This window comes from Heterobasidion irregulare (genome assembly GCF_000320585.1).
Source record: "Heterobasidion irregulare TC 32-1 unplaced genomic scaffold scaffold_14, whole genome shotgun sequence".
Classification (NCBI taxonomy): domain Eukaryota; kingdom Fungi; phylum Basidiomycota; class Agaricomycetes; order Russulales; family Bondarzewiaceae; genus Heterobasidion; species Heterobasidion irregulare.
In genome coordinates, this window is record NW_009258210.1 from 188,944 (window position 1) to 213,740 (window position 24,797).

A 24,797-nucleotide genomic window follows, 5' to 3' on the forward strand; every position below is an offset into this window, starting at 1 on the left:
CAACCTTGACTGGATCGTCTTCCTCTTCGTCGGCGATGTCCTCGTCGTCATCGACTTCGTCGGGTTCTTCTTCGGACTCGGAGGGCCAGTCGATCTGTGTGCCATGCGTGTCAGTGGGGTGGCCTGGGGTGATTGCGCGTGCATACAAAGCGAGAGGGACATACTATTCTGCGTTTCTGTGCGGCCGCTCTGCGGGTGGACATTGTGGTGAGCAGCGCGGGCGTTGAGCGACTTGGAATTGGGTCCTCGGTGCGGTGGGCGCTGTGGGCAGACGCGGAAGCACTCTCTCGGCACGGCCCGAGATCGAGATCGGAGACACGACACCACCCGCCGCCGTCACTGCCTCCCTCGCCGACAACATCACCCACATCGACGACGACAACGACGACGACCGCACAGAACACACAGACTAGAGCCCGTATACTATTTGCTCTCCACAGACCTCAAGCCGTTATCGTCTCAGCATGGGGTGGCTCACGCTCCTTCCCCTCGCCTTGCTGCCCGCGCTGATCGTCACCCCCGGCATCACTGCCTCCTCCACCGACGGCGGGGCACGGAACGCCTCGCGCTCTGCTGTCGCGGCTACGAGTATCGGGCTATCCAGCTTTGGCGTCTCGGTACGTCCTTTCCGCGCACCGTCTTGGGTCGAGCGTCGATTTTGACGGCTGCTGGTGTTACACCAGATTCTTGACAGCGCCCGCTCACTTGGTCCGTCTCTCCACTTCTTTGCCCCTTCACTCACCTCTGCATTTTTTGCTCGCTCGCTGATGGAGCTTAATTCGTGTCTACATCTCTATTTACATCTTCAACTGCGTCTATCCCCGCATTGACTCCCGCCGTGCCTTGCTTCTTCGACTCTCCAGAGAAGTGTCCGCCGTGCTTCAACTGTCTCTTGCCCGCATTTACGTGTGGGCAGTACGGCGACTGCGACCCGTACGATGGCCAGTGCAAGTGCCCGCCCGGATGGGGCGGCATCGATTGTTTGACTCCCCGTGCGTGTTTCTTGTCCGCGGGTTGTTGCATCGCGCGCTGACGTTATTTTATGGCGCTTGATTGGGTGGTCGGATGGATCGATGCAGAGTGCGACTCGCTGGCGGACGGCGATGAGCGCCATCTGCGCGAAGAGGGGAAACAGTGCGAGTGTAAAGAGGGCTGGGGCGGTATCAACTGCAATGGTACGCCCTCTCCATCCACCCTCGCATTACTCGTCCTCACCTCCCTTGCTTCTTCTCCGCTCGTTGCCTGCGTTGTTTATATATGCGCGGGCGATAGTCTGTAAATCGGACAACGCATGCAAGGGGTTCCCGTTGGCGGGCGGCGTCGCGTCGTCGCTGACCGAGGGCGAAGACACGATCGCGAACATGACATGCTACACCGGCGGCCAGACCGTCTTTGCGAACCACCAATTCTGCAATGTCACCAGTGCGTATCAGCCAGTCTCTTCTCATTGCCCCACTCATTCTGTGCCTCCGCAACCCAGACCGCAAGATTGTCGACATGCTCCCCGACCGCCCGCCGCAAGTGACCTTCAGCTGTGACGCGCCCGCGGGCACATGCGACTTCCAGTTCTGGACCGCGCAGGTCGAGTCGTTCTACTGCGCGCTCGATACGTGCCAGACAGAGGTGCGCGCGGGGATCGAGAGCAACACCACACTGTACAATTGCGAGAAGATCAAGTGCAGCTGTGTGCCGGACCGGTTCATCTGCGGAGAGGACGGAAGCGTGGGTGCGTGATTTTTCTTGCCTCTGTCTCATTCTTGCGCGAGTTGGCTGGCTGACGCGCGGTGATCTCACACGGTGCGGCACAGACATTTCGGACTTCTTAACGGAGGAGATCAAGGGCCCTGCGACGTTCAGCTGCAAGACCGGTGCCGGGTGCAAGTTCGAGGAGCCGGCGATGAACCAGCTCATCAACGATATCTTCGGTGACGGATACATTACTCTGGAGTGCGAGGGTGGAGAGTGCCTGCACTATTCGCAGGTGCCGGGGTATATCGTGAGTCCTCCCCGTCCGTCCGGCTCTCCTCTCCTCTGATTTGGGGCTCGGTGCGATTGAATGTGGGCGTGATGGGGATGACTCGAATGTGTGTGTCCTATGTCTAGAAACCCGTCAAGCCCGACAATACGCGGTGGGTCGCACTGAGCATCGCCGGCGCTGGATTCTTTGTCGTGCTGACCTCGGCCAGTATGTCTATCATTATTCCTTACACCCCGATTTAAACTCACATCGTTTGCAGTCCTATGGTATGCGGGCCGCACGCGCCAGAGCGACTTTGGTGCGATCCGCCTGCCTGAGGACGAGGCCGCGCGACTCATGACGGACCACGTCCCCGCCGCGCTCCACTTCTCCGACCTCCGCTACACGCTCAACGGCTCCTCCACTACCTCTGCTACGGGCGGTCCCTCTGGCGGCGCGCGCGTCGTGCTCGACAGCATCCAGGGTATCGCGCGCCCTGGCCAGGTCACCGCGATCATGGGCGCATCGGGCGCGGGCAAGTCGACGCTGCTCGACCTGCTCGCGCGCAAGCGCAAGCGCGGGGCCGTGAGCGGGACGGCGCTCGTTAACGGGCGCGTGCTCGACGACGACGACGCGTTCCGGGACGTGGTGGGCTTTGTGGACCAGGAGGACACATTGATGGGCACGCTGACGGTGTACGAGACGGTGCTGAATTCGGCGCTGCTGCGGCTCCCGCGGGAGATGGGGATGGAGGCGAAGCGGTACCGGACGCTGGAGACGATGAGCGAATTGGGGATCTTGGGGATCAAGGATGTCAGGGTCGGTGATTCGGGTGTGGTTTCTTTACTTTCACATGTGTTGATCGTGAGCCTGATGCGTGGACTTGGGTGCCTGTAGGTCGTAGATCAATCTCGGGGGGCGAGAAACGGCGAGTATCGATCGCGTGCGAGCTCGTCACGAGCCCGTCGATCCTGTTCTTGGATGAGCCCACAAGCGGTGAGCATTCCCAGATCAGGTCCCCTATGCGCAAGGCTGATCGCGTCGGTGCTAGGTCTGGACGCGTATAACGCGTTCAACGTCGTTGAGAGCCTCGTTACGCTCGCGCGGGAGTACAACCGCACTGTCGTGTTCACCATCCACCAGCCGCGCAGCAACATCGTCGCGCTGTTCGATCAGCTCATCCTCCTTGCTCAGGGAAAGCTCGTCTATTCGGGCGCGATGGCCAAGTGCCACGCGTACTTCAGCGAGATCGGGCACCCGTGTCCGCCTGGGTTCAACATCGCGGACTTCTTGAGTGAGTGTCGGCTCGCCTCCCGCCGCCCGGTTTTTTGATGCGACAGCTTTTGCATATGGACAGTCGATCTCACGATGCAGGCGGACCCGGAGTCGCACAGCACAGAGGGCTCATCTACGACTACATCGACAATGGCCGCCCCTTCGTCTGCGGGCGACGCGCCGTTCAGGGACGAGGAACAAGGACTGCTCACGCCCACGACGGTGCGCCCCTTTGCAGGCGCCGCAGAAGATGCGACAGAGCCCCAGGCCCAGCAGCACCTCACCTCGGACGCGGCCTCGGACGGGTTCCTGAAGCGCAAGACGTCGCAGCTCCTCGAGGCCGTGTCCTTCACGTCGTCGCACGGCCCAGGGGACGCGCCGCTCTCGCCGCGCCTTGCGACGCTCGTGGATGCGTATGCCACCAGCGCGGTCGCGGCGGCGATGAAGAGCGAGATCGAGGACGTCGCGCGCGCGCGTGGCGGGGAGGACGCGGGCGGGGAGATGCGTGACGTCGTGGTGGAGAGCGGGCTGCTGCGCGGGCGGAAGCGGGCGAGCTGGACGACGCAGTTCGGGATTTTGAGCGGGAGGGCGTTCAAGAACTTGTATCGGGACCCGGCGCTGCTGACGGCGCATTATACGGCCTCGATCGCGCTCGCTCGTGCGTGGCTATTTCCTTGCTGGTTTCTTGGTGCTGATTGTTGACTGTCGATTCCCTTCGGGGGGACAGTGATATGTGGACTATTCTACCAGAACGTGTCGAATGACATCGGAGGGTTCCAGAATAGGCTGGGTACGTCGGCTTTGCGCTCTGCTTTGAACCTCGTGTTATGCTTACCATGCCTGTCGGGTGCAGGCGCGTTCTTCTTCATGTTGGCGCTGTTCGGTTTCTCGTGCCTGTCTAGCGTTGGCCTGTTTGCGAACGAGAGGATCCTCTTCATGCGGGAGCGGTGAGCACGGTTCTTCTCTTGATTTGGCAGGGTCTCTGACATGGAGCTTATGTAGGTCAAACGGCTACTATTCGTCGTTCACGTACTTCTCCTCCAAGGTCAGTCTGGCTCTGTTTTTCCGACTTGACGAGCACGCTAATTGATGTTCTCCTTACCAAGGTCCTTTTCGACATCTTGCCCTTGCGTATCGTGCCACCCATGTTGTTCGGCGGGATCGTGTACGGCCTCGTCGGCTTCGTGCCGACCGTTGCCGCGTTCTGGAAGTTCCTGCTCACGCTCGTGCTGTTCAACCTCACGACCGCAAGCGCGGTGCTGCTCATCGCCGTCGCGTGCGAGAGCACGAGCGTCGCGAACTTCGCGGGAACGTTAGTGATGCTGTTCAAGTGCGCTTCTTTGTTTTTGCTCTTTCGCCTTTACTCGTTCGCTGGGAGCTGACGATGGACTTTGCGTATTCTTCTCGATAGCTTGCTGTTCACTGGTCTGCTCATCAACCGGTCGAAAGTGCATCCTTTCCTTCAATGGTTGCACACCATCTCTTTCTTCCATGCCGCGTTCGAGGCGCTCTCCGTCAACGAGCTCCGCTATCTCCAGCTCAAGGAGGTCCAGGTGCGTACTGCGTCTCCCACCTGAAACGTGCTCCGCTCACACGCTCGTTCTCCGCTCGCGTGCTGCAGTACGGCGTCGAAATCGACGTGCCGGCGGCGACGATCCTGTCCATCTTCGGCCTGCGCGCGCAGTCGTTCTGGTGGCCGAACATCGCGCTGCTAAGTATCTTCTTCGTGGCGTTCACGTTCTTGAGTTATCTCGTGCTACATTTCCACGTGCGAGAGAAGCGGTAACGAGCCCAAGCAGGAGGTGGGACGGACGCGATGGGGCGTCGCTAACGAGTGAGAGAACGAGCGGGAGAACGGGTCGTACGTGCGTATACATTCCTCCCACCCTATTTTTTTTTTCTTTGATTTTGTTTTATTGTATGGCGCTTGCGTATATTTTGGACGAGAGAATTCTGAGTGCACACTGTTCGAAGTGCATCGACGGCTGCGGTCCTAAACATGGTTGTGATGAGCAGGAAAGGTGCAAGACGAGTTGATAGACCAGAACTTGTGAAGCGTTCGGACAAAATCCGTTGACAAACTAACCAGCCCAGCCAAGTTACTGTCGGTTTTGCCCGACTCTCGCAAAAGTAATATATTTCGCAGGGGAGTTCCCTCTCCATTATGTGATCCTCTCTTCCATCGACTTGTACTTTGCGATGTATCACTCCTCCGACTGCAAGAAGGGCACACAAGGACTGTCGCGCCTCGTAACGTCTCCCTCGTCCAATTTCAAGAAGGGCGGCGTAGGAAGGTCTCTCTGGATATTCTGAGAGCAGGCCACGCGCTTTGAAGAACCCTCTCTACGATGAGAGGCTTTCCAACAACTAGTGTGGTCGATATCAGCCCCTAATTGAACAACACAATTGGCGACGCTTTCCCACCCGATGCTCCTCCTAAGGATACGTTAACAATACCTCTCGCGAGCATCTTGGCAGATGCTTCAGATTGAGATGCCCGTTGTCGTTGAGCGATATTGGGTCGAAAATCCCGTCGGGATAATGAGTACGAGTTGGAATATGGTGCGTCAGACATAGAAAACCATGCAAGCATAGGCCAGGACATACGACTGTCGAACTGTGCCGGAAGTCCACTGCAGGCAATAATCAACAGAGATAGAGAAACAAGCTGCAAGGATAAAAGTATTGGTGACAGTAGATATCAGGGAATACAATGGTGGCCGTTGGGATCGAGAGGAAGGCTGAGAGCACTATTTAACGGAAACGGCAACCTGTTTTTGTTTTCATCTATTGTATCCTTGAATTTCCATCCGGAGTCCGATTCGACCTGCGCATGAAGACCGTTAGACGCTGCTGGTCAGGACTTGTGCTGATTGAAGCAGAAAATGGTGATTCAGAGGCTCGTAAACCAGGAACAAGATCATCATACCTTTCATTTTCCGAAATCCAAGAGATGGATGTGATGCTATACGCTCTTGCACTGGCTGAGCGCCAGAACAGACCAGAACGCCTTATCGAATTCTTGCACAACCTCAGAAACTCACGGAGACTGGTGTGTGCCCAGATGGCGTCGCTTCCCTGGCGCTTGCGCGTAACCCCGGAGTCCGGCCCCTTCCGGCTCACTCCATGCGGCGATGACTCTGCATTTCGCGTTCAAGTCGCGCGACGGCAGCGACCACCAACAGCATGGTGAGATGATTGGTTATCTCGACGGGGAGGCTCTGATTCTATCCTGAGGAAGCGTCGGAGATTGAAGGATTTGATATCATCCATGCGTCTATAGGCGTCATGATGCGGCCTCAGTTTTGACGGGGTTTTTCTTGCCGCAAACCATCTGGAGAAGTAATGGGGCGGATAAGGTGAGCAGTACAGTGACGTTTGGTTCGACGCGCGCATCAGACCATCGACAATCACGAAGGTAGGGCCATCACTGACAGGGCGAACACAAGAGAAGGCCTTGTGTCCAATTGTTCTGCAGGGTGAGCATCCCGGTGCCCGCTGTTCTGTCTTCCAACATGAGCCCGTCGATCGCAGTGAGCGAAATCACGTCCCTCCTGCGCAGCGCGGCTGACCACGCGTACAACGTCATTGAGAGCCTCGTCCCGCCCGCGCGGGACTACAACTGGTACGAAGACTCTACTGTAAAGCTACGAGATGTGCAGAGGTCATGCGAGCACGTCGCGCGGAGCCTGGCCACTGGTGCCAGCATCACAACCTCCTTGACAGCAAGCCTCATACTCGCAGCCGCTGCGACCAACAACTCACAAGATCGAAAGTTTGGAGCCGTATCGTGCGCACCTTCTGCAATGGAAGCTTTCGCATTCGATGAGCACATGGGGAGCGGGCGGAGGCAGCATGCAACACGACGTTATTATGTATCAGCCGTCTTGTTCAAACAAAGTACGGCTGGGATGAAACAGAGCGCGGTTGCAGCGGCGATGAGAGCGAGATCGAGGACGTCGCGCGGGCGTGCGGGGGGAATGACGCGGGCGGGGAGATGCGCGACGTGGTAGTAGAGAGCGGGCTGCTGCGCAGGCGGAAGCGGACGTGAGCTGGACGACGCAGTTCGGGATTTTGAGCGGGAGGGCGTTCAAGAACCTGTATCGGGACCCGGCGCTGCTGACTGCGCATTATACGGTTTCGATCGCGCTCGCTCGTGCGTGGATGTTTCTTGCTGGTTTGTTCGTGCTTGTTATTGACTATGAATTTTTGGGTAGGACAGTGATTTGCGGACTGTTCTACCAGAACGTGTCGAATGATATCGGGGGGTTCCAGAATAGGCTGGGTTCGTTCGCTTTGCGCTCTACTGTGAAGTTCCATGTAATGCTTACCATGTCGGGTCTAGGCGCGTTGGCACTGTTTGGTTTCTCGTGTTTGTCCAGCGTTGGCCTGTTTGCGAACGAGAGGATCCTCTTCATGTAGGAGCGGCGAGTATGGCTCTTCTTTTGAGTGGTGCAATCTCTGCTGTGGAGCCTGTGTAGGTCAAACGGTCATTATCCGTTGTTCACATACTTCGCCTTCAAGGTGAGTCTGCCTCTGTTTTTCTGACCTGACGAGCACGCTTATTGGTTTCTTACCAAGGTCCTGTTCGACATTTTGCCATTGCGCATCGTGTCGCCCATGCTATTTGGTGGTACAGTGTACGGCCTCGTCGGCTTCGTGCCGACCGTAGCTGCCTTCTGGAAATTCCTGCTCACGCTCGTGCTGTTCAACCTCACGACCGCGAGTGCGGTGCTGCTCATCGCCGTTGCGTGCGAGAGCACGAGCGCCGCAAACTTCGCGGGAGCGTTGGTGATGCTGTTCAAGTGCGCTTCTTTGTTTTTGCTCTTTCGCCTTTACTCGTTCGCTGGGAGCTGACGATGGACTTTGCGTATTCTTCTCGATAGCTTGCTGTTCACTGGTCTGCTCATCGACCGGTCGAAAGTGCATCCTTTCCTTCAATGGTTGCACACCATCTCTTTCTTCCATGCCGCGTTCGAGGCGCTCTTCGTCAACGAGCTCCGCTATCTCCAGCTCAAGGAGGTCCAGGTGCGTACTGCGTCTCCCACCTGAAACGTGCTCCACTCACACGCTCGTTCTCCACTCGTGTGCTGCAGTACGGCGTCGAGATCGACGTGCCGGCGGCGACGATCCTGTCCATCTTCGGCCTGCGCGCGCAGTCGTTCTGGTGGCCGAACATCGCGCTGCTGAGTATCTTCTTCGTGGCGTTCACGTTCTTGAGTTATCTCGTGCTGCATTTCCACGTGCGAGAGAAGCGGTGACGAGCCCGGGCAGGAGGTGGGACGGACGCGATGGGGCGTCGCCAACAAGCGAGAGAACGAAAGTCGTACGTGCATATACATTTCCCTCACTCTATTTTTGATATTTTTGCATTGTCTGGTGAGTACATTGTGCCCCAAAATGGCCGAGAAGGATAGAAAAGGAAAATAGTTGGTCGAGTTTTGGACAAAGTCTGGTGAGAATCGGACCAGCTCAGGCAAATTGCTATGGGCTTTTGTACAACTCTGGAGAACTCTGGCTTTAGCGGAAAGGTGTATTTCGCAAGGCAGCCTCGGTCTCCAAGATGTGATCTTCTCCTTCATCATCAACATGTGCGTTACAATGTCTCATTCTTCGAATTGTAAGAAGGGGCGGCCAGGACCGTCCTCCGCCGGAGCGCGCTTCGTCGCGTCTCTCTCCTCCAATTGCAGGAAGGGCGGACCAGGCAAGTCTCTCGGACTCTTCTGAGTGCAGCACTGCCTACGTTGAGGAGCCATCTCTACGATAAGAGACTTTTCAACAACTAGTGCCGTTGATATTAGCCTCTGATTGAACAGCAAAATTGGCGATGTTTCCCACCCGATGCTCCTCCTGATTCGGATAAGTCATTGATACCTCTCGCGAGCATCTTAGCAGGCGTGTTTTCTGAATGAGCCATTTCACATTGAAATGCCCGTTGTCGTTGAGAGTTATTGGGTCGAAAAATTCGTCGGAATAACGAGCATGAGTTGAAATCAAAGGCGTCAGACATAGAAACTTATGCAAGTGTAGACCAGCACATACGGCGGCTAACCTGCGTCGGAAGGCTATGGCAGGCAATTGCCAACAGAGACAGAAAAACGAACTGCAATGATAAAAGCATTGGTGGGACTCGATAGCAGGGAATACGATGGTGGTCAGGTAGCGATAGAGAGAATGCTAGCGCTATTTAACAGAAACGCTACCTGTTGCGTCCCATCTAGTTTGACTTCGGATTGCCATTCGTGGTCCATTTCTACTTGCACATGAATTTGGACGAAGGCATCATACATATGAGGAGTCAGCCAGTCAGGACCGGCCATGGTTGAAGCAAAAAAGAGGTTTTGCTCAAACAACAGGTAACATGACATCAAACCTTTTCATCTTCGAAAAGGGATGGACGTCAATGGGCGCCCATCATACACTTGCACTGACCAGATCAGAACGTCTTGTTGAATGCATTTTACGGATGAGGATGACAGATGCCGGAAAGGGACTACCGGCATGTGTCCATATTACGCGAGCGCCCAGGCTGGGCGCTCCCTCGCGCAACCGTGTCTTTTTTTTTTTTTTTTTGGTTCAAGTATTTATATACCGCGCAGCGCTAGCCAGGGGCGGTCGGGACGTAAGGGGTGTACAAGTACGCTATACAACGTGACTGCGCATGGCTCATTTAAGGCCCGAGTGCGCTCCCTCATCGAGAGAGGAACCTTTCTTCGTCCGTCTTATCTCGGAGACGGCAGGGCGAGGTGTGCGCGACATGGTCGCAACATGTGTCATAACAGGGCCAAGAGGTCCTCGGCGTTCGGGGGACGCGCAACCGTGTCAGTACTGCCATGACCCGCATCAGTAAGTACACAACCTCCGGCCATAGGACGACAGTTGACGATCGTTTCACAAGGTGGTGTACTTGGAGATTTCAACCCGAAGGCTCTAATAGTCTGACTTCACTCGAAAGACCTGATATTGCCAATGCAAGGACACTGCAAAGACGCATTCAAGCTGCTCCCAAGAACCCTTCTCCGAACGAACTGAAGCACAGAAGATGAGCGGTCAAGTGTGACATTCGGTTCGACGCACGCATCAGACCATCCAGGGTTAAGAAGAGTCGTCACTGACAGGGCAAACGCAAGATAAGACCTCGTGTTCAATTGTTTTCAGAGGTAAGCATCCCGCTCTGGTAGTACGGCGCTCGCTCAAACGCTCAGATCTCAGACTCCACACCGTTCTCGAAGTTCAATCAAACAAAAAAATTCTTGAATGACAGGCCCTCAGCCCTCAGCCCTCATGGTTGGCATATTGGTTTGACTTATCGGTCTCGTCGGGGGACTGTCAGGGCTCAGTACGTACTGTACACAGGGAGGATGGCGTCCTCTGACCCAGTGTCATGGTGTATGGGCGTAATCTCGAGATCGAGCAAGTCCTCAGCTATGTACGAGTATATCCATATCATTCACGCCGATACTGATCATATCTCGTACTGCCTATCGCTGATATAGTCATATCTAGCGCCCTGTGGAATATTTTGGCCTGTATGTATACACATCCACCCCCCAAGCTAGAATCTGTAGTTCGCTCCATTCCTATCCCATCGCATCGATGTTCCCTACGTCTCAGCATTGGCTTCAGCTTGCGATTGTAGCACTTCTTACAGCCTTCACAATCTTGAACGTCTTCCGGTTCCTCTATCCAGCATCTTTGGAGTTTTTCCGCTCATACAGTGAGTAACAAGTTAAATTCAAATTTCTATGGCCTGATCACGAATGTAGCATTTATTGGGGACGACTTCCCCAACGAATTGCCTCTTCGATTGGATCATATCATTGTTGCCTTCAATGACACCATGGACTTCAGACTTCACGATGTCCAGAAGTGGCAGACAATTTTTCCTGGAGGAGGAGGGTGGGTGAATCTCGGTCCACAGGGTCGACCGTTCTCCGTTTCCATGTTTCACCAACTTCACTGCCTGAACGGTATCCGCCATGCCATCTCCCAGTCTAGTGCAGCTGCGTGCAACAACACGACTATGGACCCCAAGATTCTCGGCCACACGAGCCACTGTTTCAACTTTCTACGTCAGGCTCTTCTTTGCAAAGCTGACACCACCTTGGAGCCGACCACCATTGTTGACCTTCCGAAGGGAGCGCACGGGGCAGCTGCTTCAGGCAACGGAGTGCTTCACAGATGCGTGGATTACCCGTCTGTGTATCATTTCTTGGAAAGAAAGCACGCTGAACGCACTGCTTTGCGTGGCAACACAACGAGCTAGGTTGAATCTATGTTGATGGTGAGCATTTCTTGTTGAATTACGGACATTGCTGACGTCCGCCGTGCAATCTTAGGCGGTGCCATTATATAGAGTCCGAGTAAGCAGGTCGTGAGCGATATGGCTGTGTACAAAAGTCAATTATGTTTTTGTGTCCACATGATATCCCAAATTACAAAGTCGTTAGACTGTCTCTGTTCTTTCTCGCCGCCTAAAAATTACACATATCTCCCCTCAGCTGACCCTGATACAGTGCTTTCATCGAGGAAGCTTTTGAGGTATATATGGCGATGTAGTCGAATTCGAGAGACGGCCGGATTCGGGCTCAAGGAAGAAGTTGGCAAGTGAAGAATTGCGGTACTTGCGTTGACTGATTTGCTGCAGTTTGCTACTTCCGATGTGCTTCTTCGACGGGGAGTGGGTGGACTACCAGCGTGTGAAGCATTCTGCAGTGTCGAGAAACAAAAGTTTCAGCAGAAAATAATGGCAATGACACTCACGCTTAAGTCATTGTTGGCGGCACGGGTCCATCGATGATCCCTTATGTTGAGATGTTTTCGTGTGTTGCCTACCTGTTGTGTGTCACAGTAAGAAGATGTAATCCAGGCAAGCATTGGAACAATGGAGAAAAAAGGAGACACATTGAGCACTCGTCTATCATGTCGCATTTAGAATCAAAGCCTGTGCCGATACCTAGACATATCAAAACAGAGCTGATATACGCCAAAGAAGGGATACATAGTCACAAAGCACCGTGCTCAAAGCTGTCGTGAGGAACCCGGAGTTTGTTCTCGAAGGCAACATGAAAGTCGGCAGCGCTCGCGCCTCCAGACTCAGGCATGATACTGGTTTCCTGCATTGATGCCAACGCCACCGGCAGCGTCGAGGAACCTTGTGTGGTAGAGACTCGACGTCTTCCACGGAAACGTACACTTCCCGTATTTGCAGCGTTCAGCGTCTCGTGTGACCATGCTCTACCCTGTGCTACACGATATATGATCAAAAGCGGCGCGATCGACTATTTGGAGAACTCTGTTAGTCCACCAATATAAATGACGTTAAACAGGAAGCTTACCTGTGTTTGACCGAGTAAGGGTAGGGCAAGGTTCTGCACTGGGCTGTTTATGCCGTAGCTGACGATGAAGATGATACCGTTGATGGAGTAGAGTGAAGCCGACTCGATCAGCATGGCGCTGACCGACACGTACGGCGTCCTTGGTTCTTGATCGACGATGCGACGGAGTTGAAGGCGCATGTAGAAAAGACGTCCGGCGATACATAATGTGAGGATTACATTCAGAGCGATGGATATAGACCAGTACGGTATCGCCAAGTTAACGCTGATGGTAGACCAGATAGTCTCCCCAGGACGGCTCAATTCAGCCATAAGCATGCTCGATAAAACTGGTCAACGTGGCATCAACCGTCAGTGATTTATTCTTATACGAGGATCCAACTATGCATACCAAATGAGGCCAGGAAAATCAGGACAGGCAGGACAAGAAGGAGGTAGCTTCTACCCCATATGATCCAAAAGCGATATATCTTGAAATCCAATTTAATACTTCATTGTCGGGACAGATTTATTGAAGACTGACCAAGAGAGCATCTTGCAGCCAGCTGTTCACGATGTAGACTGAATTGCAAATTACCGCCACAGGATTAGTGCTTTCGGCAACATTATATGCCCCAGGACCCCCAGGGTAGTTGCGATTGTCGATGAAGGTCATTTCTGCCCACTTGATATTGGTACCATTCCCGATGTTGCCTAGGATGAACAGAAGGGTGATATACGCGAGAATATATTGGTCCTCGCGATTCCTGTGTGGCCGAAGAAGGGTAAGACACGCGAGATACAGTGTAAGATGTATCCCTGGAGTGTGTTCTATAAGCATCGTTATAATCACAGCAGAGGCCCACTCACCATAGCCAATGGTTCCAAGAAATAAACCGCCGAGGATTGACCTCTCGTTCCATAAGTCCGCTGGGCTTTCGTTCGGCGGCGCGAATGAGGAAGGACTAGACATAGTGCAATGAGGATACTAGGGCGCAAAGATGCTCAAACTCTCTAGCGAATAAGTGAACGGCGGCTCATGAAATGGGACTAAATAGTCAACCTCCCTTTCCCAGTACGGATGGCATCGATACAGCTCTGAAACGTTGTTAACCGGTCGGATTGCCTGCCACTGTGTGCGCTGACCATCATGCATCATTGACAGCGTGGGTGCCATATGTCGCTGATGACCCTCAACGTCATCCGCTCAGAAAAGATTGACGCCTAGAGAACCCTCGACCATCCAAATGGTAGTCCATTGAGTGTTTTGACTGGATACCTGCAAATTCATACCGCGCAACAGTCAAGATCACGCATCGGTGACAAAATTCAGATCGAGAAGCTTGACCTGCATTCCGATACACCATGTGATGCACCATCAGATGGCTGACGCCAGATAAACCGGCACACAGCTAAGAAATCATTGTGCGGCGAGCTTGGCAATACAACGGACCCAATTACTGCAAGTGGATGGTCAGACCATGGGTGCCCATTTTACATCACGGAGCTTTCAACGCCCGTTCATGACTCACACGACGCAGGGAGTCGGATGTTGGCTATGGAGTTTTGCTCGTGGTCTAAATAGTACCGAAACGAACTCGGGATAAACATTCCTTGAAGGATGTATGAGGCAATTTGGGCGTAAATGAATCGGGGAGATCAGCTGCGAGTTCAACGGACAGTCGAATGAGGTGTGGATGCTGATCGATGATCTTAGGCGGATTCAGTTGAGTTCTCCATGAATACATAACTATGTGCGCGCCGTCATCGTTGGCATCAACACAGAAAACCTGCATCCACCAGGTCTTCAGAACTCTGGTCCAGTAGAGTATCAGATCGTATCTTGAATCGCAGGGGAGATGATGAGCAGCGTACCTCTGACAAAAGTGAGGTTCGTCTCGTCCAAGCCCACATAGGGGTTGGGTCGAGGGAGCGAGCCCACCGGGCGATATGAATTCCCCAGCATTCGGGATTCCATATAGAAAGCGATTGCAACGAGGACGATGTTGATTAACAAGACTGCAAGCAGTGAAAGCTGCAGAATGACATGATTAGGAGAAGATTTATGTCGAAGTGTGGTGTTCGTATCTTCATAGGAGACGATAGATGTCTGTGGCCACTGGCCATCCATCCCAGACTCTGACAACTCGAAATTGTCTGAGTTACGAAGCCGCTCATACTCTTGACGCATACTCGCGGCGGGTTGCAGAGAGCTAGGAAACTGGACGCAAGCTAGGCCATATACTTATATTAACTCAGGAGATCACGAGGTCATACATATGTGCGATCCCTCTGATCATATAAGGACCTGAGCGCATTTTTCTGATCGGGTCCATCATTCTAAACGATTTTGTAAGTCTGAAGACTCTTAACTAGGCAATACAGCGAAAATGAATCCTCTCACCTATCAGGCAGAAACAGGTACATGCGAGTATCTATCGTAGTTGTCCTCTAAAACATTTCTCAGTTTCTCCCAATCGCGACATCTATGGACAACATCGATTCCTGACGCCGCGGGGACTTTTCGACCGTTCTGCAACTCCAGAACATAAGACGGCTCAAGAGTAGTGTCTGCGTTGCAGATGATTGCCTGATGAAGATAGTTGAGGCAATGGTGGGTATGCCAGGCAGCCGATTCATCATCATCCAAGCAAGAACTATCGACGAAGGTGCGACGAAGGTGCTCGAGACAATGGATTTGGTGATAAAGGGAAACTTCGAATGGAAGAGTATTTGGTCCCAAGCGCACAAAGCCCTTTCCTCGCGGCATGATAGTGTGCCATTCCTCATCCGATTCCAGCCCATATCGCGTGCTCGCTTCAAATTTGAGAGCGGATGTGGGGAGGGAAACAGGTAGCTCAACCACCTTGCCAGCTAAAGCCAAAGTTATGATAGGGAGAAATAGTAGGTGAACAAGACTTGCCGTCAACGTCGTTGGTTCGGGAGTTCGACGATCTGACCAGACGAAGGACATCTGCTATGTTGAGGAAGGTCAGGGTGGTAAGAGTGCATAGAGTCAGAGTGAGTAGGATTTTTGACATGGCTACGTCGGTCAAATTGTGCGTTGGTGGAACGAAGCGATGAAACGGTAAACCTTGAGCCTGCCAGTTCAACTTCGTATGTGCGACTGGCAGCGAGCGCTAGAGCCTGTGACCTGAGGCGTTGAGCCTTCTACTTGCAGAACGTCAATGCATATCTTAGGCGCTAGATCATGTTGATGTGCTCACCGACATCACCGTTATGGCGCTAGATCATGTTGATGTGCTCACCGACATCACCGTTATGGTGAACATGCCTTGATAGCGATTCGCGAAGAAAACCACGAGCGCTATGAGAAGAGCGCATGACCTTTGACCCCATCACTCCATCGTGTCTCAGGCATTGTGGTGGCCTGTTCGGTGTTGCAACGTTGAGTGCCGACGATGGGCGCTTTGAACGCTTCCACTGGAACAGTACTGGAACTCATCGCTCGGCAGTCTCCGGTAGAGCCATATGGACCCATGTGTTCCCGATAAATCGGCTCACAAAAGGCAGTTCAGTTATCGTTTCGGGCAGATACCCAGCCCTCAGATGCACTCAAAGGCGCTCAGAATCACTTCCATTCCATGATCTGCCTAATTCGCACATTCGCGTCCTTATGATGGTCAAATGGTGAGCAGGTTTTTTTCCCACCAGCCCTGTAGCTTGCCGCTCGTGAATGGATTTGACTTTTGATGGCGAGTCGTGGCTCTACCATATTCCTGCTCGGACCACTCCCCATCGCCCCACACCCTCACTGACCATGGCTCAGCCCAAGGTCGTCGAAGGCGAGGCTGACTTCGTCGTTCCAGCCGCTGGAAAACCATGCAAGACTTGGTACAAAGTTTATGGGGAGCTTCACGGCTCCGTATGCCCCCTCGTCGCACTGCATGGGGGGCCGGGAGTCAACCACGAGTATCTCACAATCTTCTCCGACCTCACCATAACCCACTCCATTCCACTCGTCGTCTATGATCAGATTGGCACCGGTTTCTCTACTCACCTTCCCGAGAAGATGGGAGATATCACTTTCTGGACCGACCAACTCTTCCTCGACGAGCTAGACAATTTACTCTCCCATCTAGGCATCCAGGACAACTATGACATTTTAGGGCATTCGTGGGGAGGGATGCTGGGTTCACGCCACGCTGTCCTCCAGCCTAAAGGCCTTCGTCGCCTCGTGTTGGCAAGCACGCCGTCCGACATGAAGTTGTGGATCGAGTCACAGAACCTACTCCGTTCGCAGCTCCCACAAGACATACAAGATGTGCTCGATAAGCACGAGGCGGACGGCACTACGCAAAGCGAGGAGTATCAGGCTGCAGTGGGAGAGTTTTATGCACGTCATTTGTGTATTTTGAAGCCGATGCCAGATGAAATTTTAGCTGGGTTCGCGTGGATTCAGAAGGACCCGACCGTCTATCTCACCATGTAGATATCTCCCACTCCTCTAGCCCTTCTGTGCTGACAGGACACTTCTCAGGAACGGACCATCCGAATTCTACATCACCGGTCCCCTCAAGGACTGGACGGTAACGGCTGACGCTCACAAGATCACCGTGCCGACGCTCGTAACGAATGGACAATACGACGAAGCACAAGATAGTGTCGTCACCCCTTTCGTGCAGGAGATCCCTAATGTGAAGTGGGTGAAGTTTTCAGAGTCGAGCCATATGTCTCATTTTGAGGAGAGGGAGAAATACATGGCCGAGGTGGGAAAATTTCTGGTGGAAGGATAAATGGGTAGCTTCAGGTTGTTTTGTTGTTGTGAAGACAGCCGGTTTCCGTGGTTGTAGCGCGGATCTCGGGCTCGATTTTTTGTTGTTTCATACCAGTCCGGAGTCTCTCTGGTAAAATTCCGAATGTATTGTATTGCTGTGGATTGAACGGGGAGGATCAGAATGGATCTTTCGAAGAGCGCCTATGTCTGGTGATTGGTGTGAGTAACACTCGTACTACTGCATATAAACTCGATTTGTACGAACCGCTTTCAGATCCAGTTATTTCTAGCTTGCCCTCGCAAATACAGGCACAACATATTACTCTGCGTATCTTCTGGTGTTCATTACTTCAAATCGGCATGTCGGAGTCTAAAGAGAGAGCATATCTGCTCCTGAATGCGAGTGAGGGCTCTAGTGGATCATTTCGTCAGGATTCCTCATACAAGGGCGATGAAACAGAGACAGAGGACGCAAAAGGAGTTGGCAAACTTGCCGCAACTGTAAGTGATCATGCGTGTTTTAACGTTCCGGACCACTTCCGGACCGCTGGCGGGTGCGCGGGTGCTCTCCGAGCAGCGCGAACTTGAAGCTTGAAGCTTGATGCATCAATGAACCAGTCATGATACTATCTCTCGTTGGGATCATACTTACGATGCACTGGATACTTCCCTTGGTCGTCTAGTCCTCTTAAGCTGCTGTAGACGGCACACTTGTTGCAGCCTCGTACGCATCGATAGGGAACCAACAGGAACCAACTGAGTCGGCCAGCTCCAGAACAGCCGTTGGATCGTCACGGGCTACATGCTAACGCTATGCAGCTTTCAGTATGTTTGTTTGTTTGTTTTTTCAGCTTACCTGATGTTTCTGAAAATCCATAGACCTTTATACGGCGAGCTGAGCGATATTTCCGGTCGCAGGCCGTGATTGTTGTTTGCTTATTTTGTATTCGGCTTTGGATGCCTTTTCTGCGGATTGGCCAGGAACATGAACGAGTTGATCATTGCTCGAGCATTTTCTGGTATAGGCGGTAGGGGATCTACCATGTCAGTGCCCTTGATCATAACTGTCTGCTTTGAGGTAGCTCATAGCATGCACGAACAACAGTGTCGCGTCTATTATCATCTCTGATATTATTCCTCTTCGCTCACGGAGTAGTTGGCAAGGTAAGTTGATGGCTCGTGCTGTCATTTTTGTTATTGACAAAGCGACGCTCAAGGCTGATGAATATCATTTTTGCCATTGGGTCTGCATTGGGGGTTCCGTTTGGCGGTCTGCTTGCAGACGGTACAGTATTGGATGGAGATGGTTCATCGCATTTCTCACCTTCTGCCTCGCTCGAGCTAACATTCTCCGTTTTGCTCATAGGGCTTTCTTGATTCAGGTTCAATATTCGCGATCATCTTCATGTGCTATAGCGCTCAAGCTTCCAAACTCGGACGGCTCGCATCTTCATACCAAACTTAAACGAGTGGACTTCGTCGCCACTTCAACTCTCGTGCTGTGTATCTTGACCTTGCTCATAGGCCTAGATAGTGGACAGAACGTTTCCTGGAACGACAAACTGACTCTTGGTGCCCTCATGCTCTCGACACTCTTCGTCATAATTGAGACCAATGTGGTAGCTGAGCCCTTCGTTCCAGGACGCATTATTGTCAGTCCATCGCTTCTTACAAGTTAATTGTGCAACTCCGTCTGCATAGCAGCAAGCGTCGCCATCGTCTTCCAAGCATCCATGTATGTACAGGCAGTCGAATCTGGTAGTGCCGCAAAGGCGGGCTTGGCGCTAATCCCCAGTGTTTTGAGAGTTCTTGTCGGCAGTCTGGCAGGCGATTAGTGATCCAACTCACAGGGAAGTGCTATGTGTATTTTTTCCCGGCGATGGTGGTCAGGTCAGCGACCGCAATGATCACACTTGCAGTCAGAACGACATGGGACTCATTTGTTAGTATCTAGCTAGGTCTCTTTTTCAGATCACTTCTTGTGATCATGGGCTCATATATTTTGCGTCATAGGCCTTGCTCTGATGAGCTATGGTGATGGCAATCATGCATTGAATCTCACTTGGGCGCGCGCTGTGTCAATCGTTTATTAGGGAGTGGCATTACTACGCTCATAGCTTTGATTGCCAATGCTGGTCTAGCTGATCAAGCGACATCGCTGAAGTATATTGACTAGCTCGACCAACTTACGCGCAGCATTGTGGTTGTATGTTATCGAGAGGCCTTACAGGTAATATTCACGTTTACAGACGGCTTATCCTATTCATAAAAGAAAAGAAGTTATCTTCTTGATCCAGGATGACTAGAAACATTCTGTTCTGTGTTGCTATTTGTTTTTCTTTGCGTGTCATGGATTTTTTTTTAGTTTACAAGCCTAGCCTTGCCGATGCGGTCGTCTCTGGTACGTCGACTGTATCGTCATAGCCAACATCGCACAATGCTACATACGTTGCTAGTACACGCACTCACCGTCAAAACAAGAATAACGGAAGGTTCCCTTGCCCCGCATAACGAACTGCAGCAATCGAACAATGCCAGCAGCACGATTCTCCGTTTGTCACCTGCTGTCCTGAAGCACTGTCGCCCGCGTCTGTCCATCTGTGTCCCGCATCGCTTTGATGGGCAGGGTTTGAAGACAAGTTACACGTATAGAGAGGCCAGGAGAACACAGTGTACATGTCGACAACTGGCAGACGCGGGCCGGAAGTAACAGCGTCCGACTCGGGCGAGCTGACCTCTTCCTCCTGGATGATTCAGTGACTGACACGAGTTGAGCGGCTTCGGGAGTGTTCGCTATATCGAGATCGATGAGGCGACAAATCGGGTGAGGCAGGAAGTACACGACGCTGCCGCGCGTTGGCCTGGTGTGGAGGCATAGGCACTTGACTTAGCGATCAAGTCAAAAGAAAAGGGTGGCTCGGACGGGTTTTGAAGGAGTACTGGCATCGCGGGACGCTTCCAGAACGTATGCGGGCTCGTACCCGGCTATGATTATGCTCGCACCAGAGCACGTACTGATCGGAGCGGTCCCGGTCGAGACGAATTCCATGTGTCCGTCACGGTGTCGGCTGTGGCGACGCCGACGGGCTTTGGGGGCTGATCCGAGAGAGACATGATGCTCGTATATCAGAGGCGTGTCGGTGGTTGTGCGCGCGGGGGCTGATCGAGAGCTAGTGCGAGCAGGAGAGGGTGTTGCGCGTCCTCCACGGCGCTGAACGAAAGGTGATTTCAGGGATGGATAAAGCGGAGGCAAAGCGGGGAGGGAGTCGCGCAGGATCCTCGTGCGTGAATAGCGCGGGGGTGGGGGGTGTGCGCGATGGACGCGCGGACGAGGCCGGAGGGGGCAATATTAGAGGACGGTGTTGTGCGGAGGGGGCGAAACGCCTGAAACGAGGCCTTGTCGGCGCATCAAAGCAGGGCAAGCGAGTTTACAGCGCCTCGCAGCCCGGCACGTGCCGGGGGTGTTGGCCCCACCGCGCACTCTGGCGTTGTGCTCACCGCTCTCTCCTCCCTCACACGACGACGTTACGAACATGACTGCCAGACGGCAGCCCTCCACAACTTCCCTCTCAAAATTCGCCAGAGATGGCTCACCCGACCCCGCAGCCCGCTCCCTCGACTTCTGCAACGCTTTCTGGGGCCTCAGCGATGGCGGCGTCGATGTCCTCTTCGCGAGGATGCGCGGCGCCGGACGCACCACAGAGGAGCTGCGCAACTTTTGGAAAGAACGGTCCGTCTGCCGCCCTACCTCGCCTGCCTGCATCACCCGCTCATCGTTTTCGTCTCCATCACACAGAGCTGCCATCGAAGAGGACTACGCGAAGCGCCTCGCAAAGCTCGCAAAGATGTCCGTCGGCAGGGATGAGATCGGGTATGTGCCCCTCTCGCTTGCTCAGCTCGCAACTCATCTCTCTACTCTCACTTAGAGAACTACGCAACTCGCTCGACACCCTTCGCTCGGAAACCGAGAAACAGGCCGGATTCCACCTCCAACTCGCCCAGCAAGTCCGCAACGACCTCGAGGGCCCCACTAACGCCTTTGTCGCACGCCAGGCCCAACATCGAAAGGTCGTCCAGTCGGCGATAGAGAAGCAGTTTAAGGTAAAGCAGGCGCAGGAGACGCACGTCAACAAGGCCCGCGAGAAGTACGAGGCCGACTGCATCCGCATCAACTCCTTCACCGCCCAGAGCACCCTCGTCCAGGGAAAGGACCTCGAGAGCATCAGCCGCAAGCTCGAACGTACCCAGCAGACCGTCAAAACCAACGAGCGCGACTTTGCAAACTTCTCTCGCGCGCTCAACGACACCGTCGGCAAGTGGGAGCATGACTGGAAGGCGTTCTGCGATAGCTGTCAGGATATGGAGGAGGATCGGATGGAGTTCCTCAAGGACATCGTCTGGGCGTACGCCAACGCCGTCTCCATCGTCTGCGTCTCGGACGACGAGGTGAGCCGCCTATCGATATCGCACGAGTATGATGTATTTCTGATCACGGATCACGACGCGGCAGTCCTGCGAACACCTCCGCCTCGCTCTCGAACAGTTCGAGCCCGAAAAGGACCAGGAGAGCTTCGTGCGCGACTACGGCACGGGCGATGCGATGCCCGATCCGCCCCAATTCATCAACTACTCCATCGAAGGCGCCCCCCTCCCCTCCTCCTCATCCAAACCGACTTCCCGCCCAGCCCAGTTCGTCCGATCGTCGCAGCGAGTCAACAAACCCCTCGCCGCACAGCCTCCGCCGAACGAGGAGGAGACGCTGGTGAACACGGCTGGCGTGGGCGCGGGCGGCCGTGGGTCGATGGATCCCGGGCCCAACCGCTCGCAGACGCAGAGCCGCGCGAGCACCCGCGCGCCGCCGAATGGGATGAACGGCAACGGTGGGATCCCCGTCTCGCCCTCGGCGTCCTCGCGCCCGGGGACGAGCCATACGGACCGTGCGCCGGGAATGGTCGACCCGACGACGCACAAGACGATGCTCAAGGTGGGCGACAACGCGTACGAGGTCGACCTGAATAAGGACCCGCGCCAGCAGCAGAGCGCGCGCGGCAGCGTCTCCGCAGCAACGAAGGTCGGGGACGAGACGGACCCGATGGTCAAAGCGATGGCGAGCCTCCGCAGCGCGGCGGGGACAATCAAGCGCGGGACGGCGGACAGTCAGGCGTCGTCCTCGCCGACGAAGGCCCTAACTCCACCTACGAGCGCGTCGGCCGCGCACAATCAGTCCCGGGACTACCGCAACTCGGCGGAGCTCGTCGTCGGCGCGTACCCCCTCGCCGCCGGCGGGTCCTCGCGGCCATCATCACCCAACCCGCCGACCGCCGCCTTGATGCAGCCGCCGCGGCAGGCGCCGGCGCCGTACGTTGATGCTGCGCTGGAAGATTATCAGCAGAGCTTCCCCGGCGAGATTCAGCAGCGCCGCAGCCGCTCGAACAGCCGGCGGGAGAGCTTCAACGGACCCCCACTGCAGCACCAGCAACAGATCCAGCAGCAGCAGCAGCCGTCTCCTGGGCCACAGCGCAACAGCAGCCGCGGACAGGCGCTCGAGCGCCCCGTCAGCCGCGAAGGGCACGCTGGGATCGGCGCGAACGGCCGGAGCCCCAGCCCGTCGCTGCGGCATCCTACAATGCAGTCCTCGCGCCCGCGGAGCGTTAGCCCCGCGCCGGGCAACAACGGCATGGGCGGCGCGAGCTTGGACTACAGGGACAGCTACAGCTCTCAGCAGCGCCCGCATAGCCGGAATAGCGTCGGGATCGCGTTGGATCAGCGGGGGAACGTGTCGATGGACTCGATGGCAGAGTCGTATTTGCAGCAACAGCAACGTCAGCAGCAACAACAACAACAGCAGCAACAGCAGCCTTACCAGACCCATGCTCAGCAGGCGCAGCAGCAGCAGCTTCAAGCGCCTTCTTCACAGTCGGTGCAGCGCCGCACCAGTATGACTCGCGGATATAGCGTGCAGCAGGCACCCCCGCCGGGCGCATACGGCGCGCAGCAGCCGCATCTGCAGAGCCAAGTGTATCGAGCCCAGCAACAGCAGCCCTCTCCCGCGCGCGCTCCACAGCAGCAGCTCTCGTATACGCAGCCGCCCGCACACTCCCCCATTTACGCGCCGCCGCCGACGCACCCGTACGCCGCCGCCGCCACCCCAGCACAGGCCTTCCACCCGCCGCCCCCCCAGCAGCAGTACGCCCCGCCACCACCGGCCAACGGGGCGCTGCAGCGCGGCATGTCGGCGTCCGGCGCGGAGTACTACGGCGTGCCTGCGCACCAGAGCTACGGGTCTCAGGCGCAGCAACAGCAGCAGCTTGGGTACGGCGGCGGGTACAGGTCGGGGAGCCCCGGGCCGATCAACCGCTCGCCGTCGCCGCAGCCGATAGCGCTGTCGCAGCCGCATCTGGGGCACGCGCCGCATCAGCAGCAGGTGGTGCCACCGACGCGGCAGTATACAGACGACGGGCGGGGAGTGTTGTTTTACGGTGAGCAGGCTACGCTCTCTATTTTTTTTTCTTTTGATGTGCCGATTGCTGATCGGCGTCGGTTGTGTTTGTGCAGTGAAAGCGCTGTATGATTATACGGCGACGATCCCGGAGGAGTTCGACTTCCAGGCGGGCGATATCATCGCGGTGACCGCGACGCCCGAGGACGGGTGGTGGAGCGGGGAGCTGCTAGACGAGGCGCGTAGGGTGCCTGGGCGACATATATTCCCGAGCAACTTTGTCTCGCTGTTCTGATTTATCACGTTCTTTCTCTTCTTTCTTTTTTCTTCAAGTTTCTTCCCTCTGCGCATTCTTTCCACTTTCAGTGCTCTCACTTTCATTTCTCATTCATCTTGCCTAGCGTCTCCTCTGTTTACCTGATCCCCTGATCTCTATTTCTCGCCTGGAGCTTTTCCTTCCTTTCCGGCTTCCATTTTCACTTGATCTGTGTATATCTGATGTTATCGTGGAGGGGGAATGCGCTATATCCGCTACGTGTGCTCTATACTCTGTGCTCTGTCGACGATTCGGATGTCGCACTGTGGTGCTCTCTTGTGCTTGCTATGTAGCGGGCGGCCAGCATTGGGCGGGTGTAAGCGGCGACGGGGTTTTTTTTTTTGGAAAGCTTTGTAATTTACTGGCTGCTGGTGGGAGGGGCACACGGGGCTGCTGGACCGCTGTTATGAGCTATGGTTTTGTACGGACACCTAGTAGTAGTAGTAGTAGTAGTAGTAGTAGTAGTAGTCGTAGTAGTAGTACGTATGTCGTGCATGCATATATATGTCGATCGTAATACCACATGCATAGTTTATTGACCTCGGGCAGGAATTGTTGAGGAACTTAATTTGGGGAATCAGGAATCACTGATCAGGCCTCAGGATGCTTGAGCCGTGTGGGGCGAGCTTGATTGTTTATTTTGTGAGAGTGAGGCGTACGTGTGAGAGTCATCGCTGCATCTCATGGCGTCGGGTGCCTTTACTGTGCTTTCACGCTCAGTGTGGCCCTTGGGTGCCTCGGGTCGGAGGACTCGC

The 24,797-nt window shown here is 54.5% G+C and overlaps 8 protein-coding genes across 8 annotated transcripts; 5 read left to right on the forward strand and 3 right to left on the reverse strand.

Annotated features, from left to right (window-relative positions):
* Positions 1-464: 464 nt before the first annotated feature.
* Positions 465-7,283, forward strand: HETIRDRAFT_108596 (ABC transporter; the record flags this gene model as incomplete). Its single annotated transcript, XM_009554867.1, has 20 exons — positions 465-617; positions 684-708; positions 864-992; positions 1,080-1,175; positions 1,273-1,422; positions 1,481-1,726; positions 1,809-1,996; positions 2,104-2,185; positions 2,238-2,780; positions 2,855-2,953; positions 3,009-3,251; positions 3,315-3,890; positions 3,960-4,022; positions 4,086-4,179; positions 4,235-4,277; positions 4,339-4,562; positions 4,644-4,785; positions 4,854-5,014; positions 6,711-7,022; positions 7,115-7,283. 20 exons carry the CDS (start codon positions 465-467, stop codon positions 7,281-7,283), a joined length of 3,738 nt encoding a protein of 1,245 aa, XP_009553162.1.
* A 281-nt stretch (positions 7,284-7,564) lies between these two features.
* Positions 7,565-8,493, forward strand: HETIRDRAFT_108595 (Transporter, ABC superfamily; the record flags this gene model as incomplete). Its single annotated transcript, XM_009554868.1, has 5 exons — positions 7,565-7,650; positions 7,714-7,756; positions 7,814-8,037; positions 8,119-8,260; positions 8,329-8,493. 5 exons carry the CDS (start codon positions 7,565-7,567, stop codon positions 8,491-8,493), a joined length of 660 nt encoding a protein of 219 aa, XP_009553163.1.
* A 2,335-nt stretch (positions 8,494-10,828) lies between these two features.
* On the forward strand, positions 10,829-11,742 carry HETIRDRAFT_447042 (uncharacterized protein; the record flags this gene model as incomplete). The annotated part of the gene is made up of 2 exons (XM_009554869.1): positions 10,829-10,949; positions 10,999-11,742. 2 exons carry the CDS (start codon positions 10,829-10,831, stop codon positions 11,496-11,498), a joined length of 621 nt encoding a protein of 206 aa, XP_009553164.1. The 3' UTR covers positions 11,499-11,742.
* Positions 11,714-12,109, reverse strand: HETIRDRAFT_332220 (uncharacterized protein; the record flags this gene model as incomplete). Its single annotated transcript, XM_009554870.1, has 2 exons — positions 11,714-11,941; positions 11,996-12,109. 2 exons carry the CDS (start codon positions 12,107-12,109, stop codon positions 11,714-11,716), a joined length of 342 nt encoding a protein of 113 aa, XP_009553165.1.
* Positions 12,110-12,438: 329 nt separating this feature from the next.
* On the reverse strand, positions 12,439-13,297 carry HETIRDRAFT_240262 (uncharacterized protein; the record flags this gene model as incomplete). Its single annotated transcript, XM_009554871.1, has 4 exons — positions 12,439-12,513; positions 12,571-12,899; positions 12,962-13,040; positions 13,094-13,297. Coding segments are annotated over 4 exons (687 nt in total), but the record flags the coding sequence as incomplete, so codon positions are not given.
* Positions 13,298-14,956: 1,659 nt separating this feature from the next.
* HETIRDRAFT_332577 (uncharacterized protein) lies at positions 14,957-15,523 on the reverse strand (the record flags this gene model as incomplete). Its single annotated transcript, XM_009554872.1, has 1 exon — positions 14,957-15,523. One exon carries the CDS (start codon positions 15,521-15,523, stop codon positions 14,957-14,959), a length of 567 nt encoding a protein of 188 aa, XP_009553167.1.
* Positions 15,524-16,280: 757 nt separating this feature from the next.
* Positions 16,281-17,489, forward strand: HETIRDRAFT_149096 (Esterase/lipase/thioesterase). Its single transcript, XM_009554873.1, has 2 exons — positions 16,281-16,998; positions 17,051-17,489. The coding sequence occupies exons 1-2, from the start codon at positions 16,331-16,333 to the stop codon at positions 17,304-17,306; spliced, it is 924 nt and encodes a 307-aa protein (XP_009553168.1). The 5' UTR covers positions 16,281-16,330; the 3' UTR covers positions 17,307-17,489.
* A 3,331-nt stretch (positions 17,490-20,820) lies between these two features.
* Positions 20,821-24,584, forward strand: HETIRDRAFT_447044 (uncharacterized protein; the record flags this gene model as incomplete). Its single annotated transcript, XM_009554874.1, has 5 exons — positions 20,821-21,017; positions 21,084-21,158; positions 21,214-21,733; positions 21,798-23,766; positions 23,843-24,584. 5 exons carry the CDS (start codon positions 20,821-20,823, stop codon positions 24,019-24,021), a joined length of 2,940 nt encoding a protein of 979 aa, XP_009553169.1. The 3' UTR covers positions 24,022-24,584.
* Between the last annotated feature and the right edge of the window lie 213 nt (positions 24,585-24,797).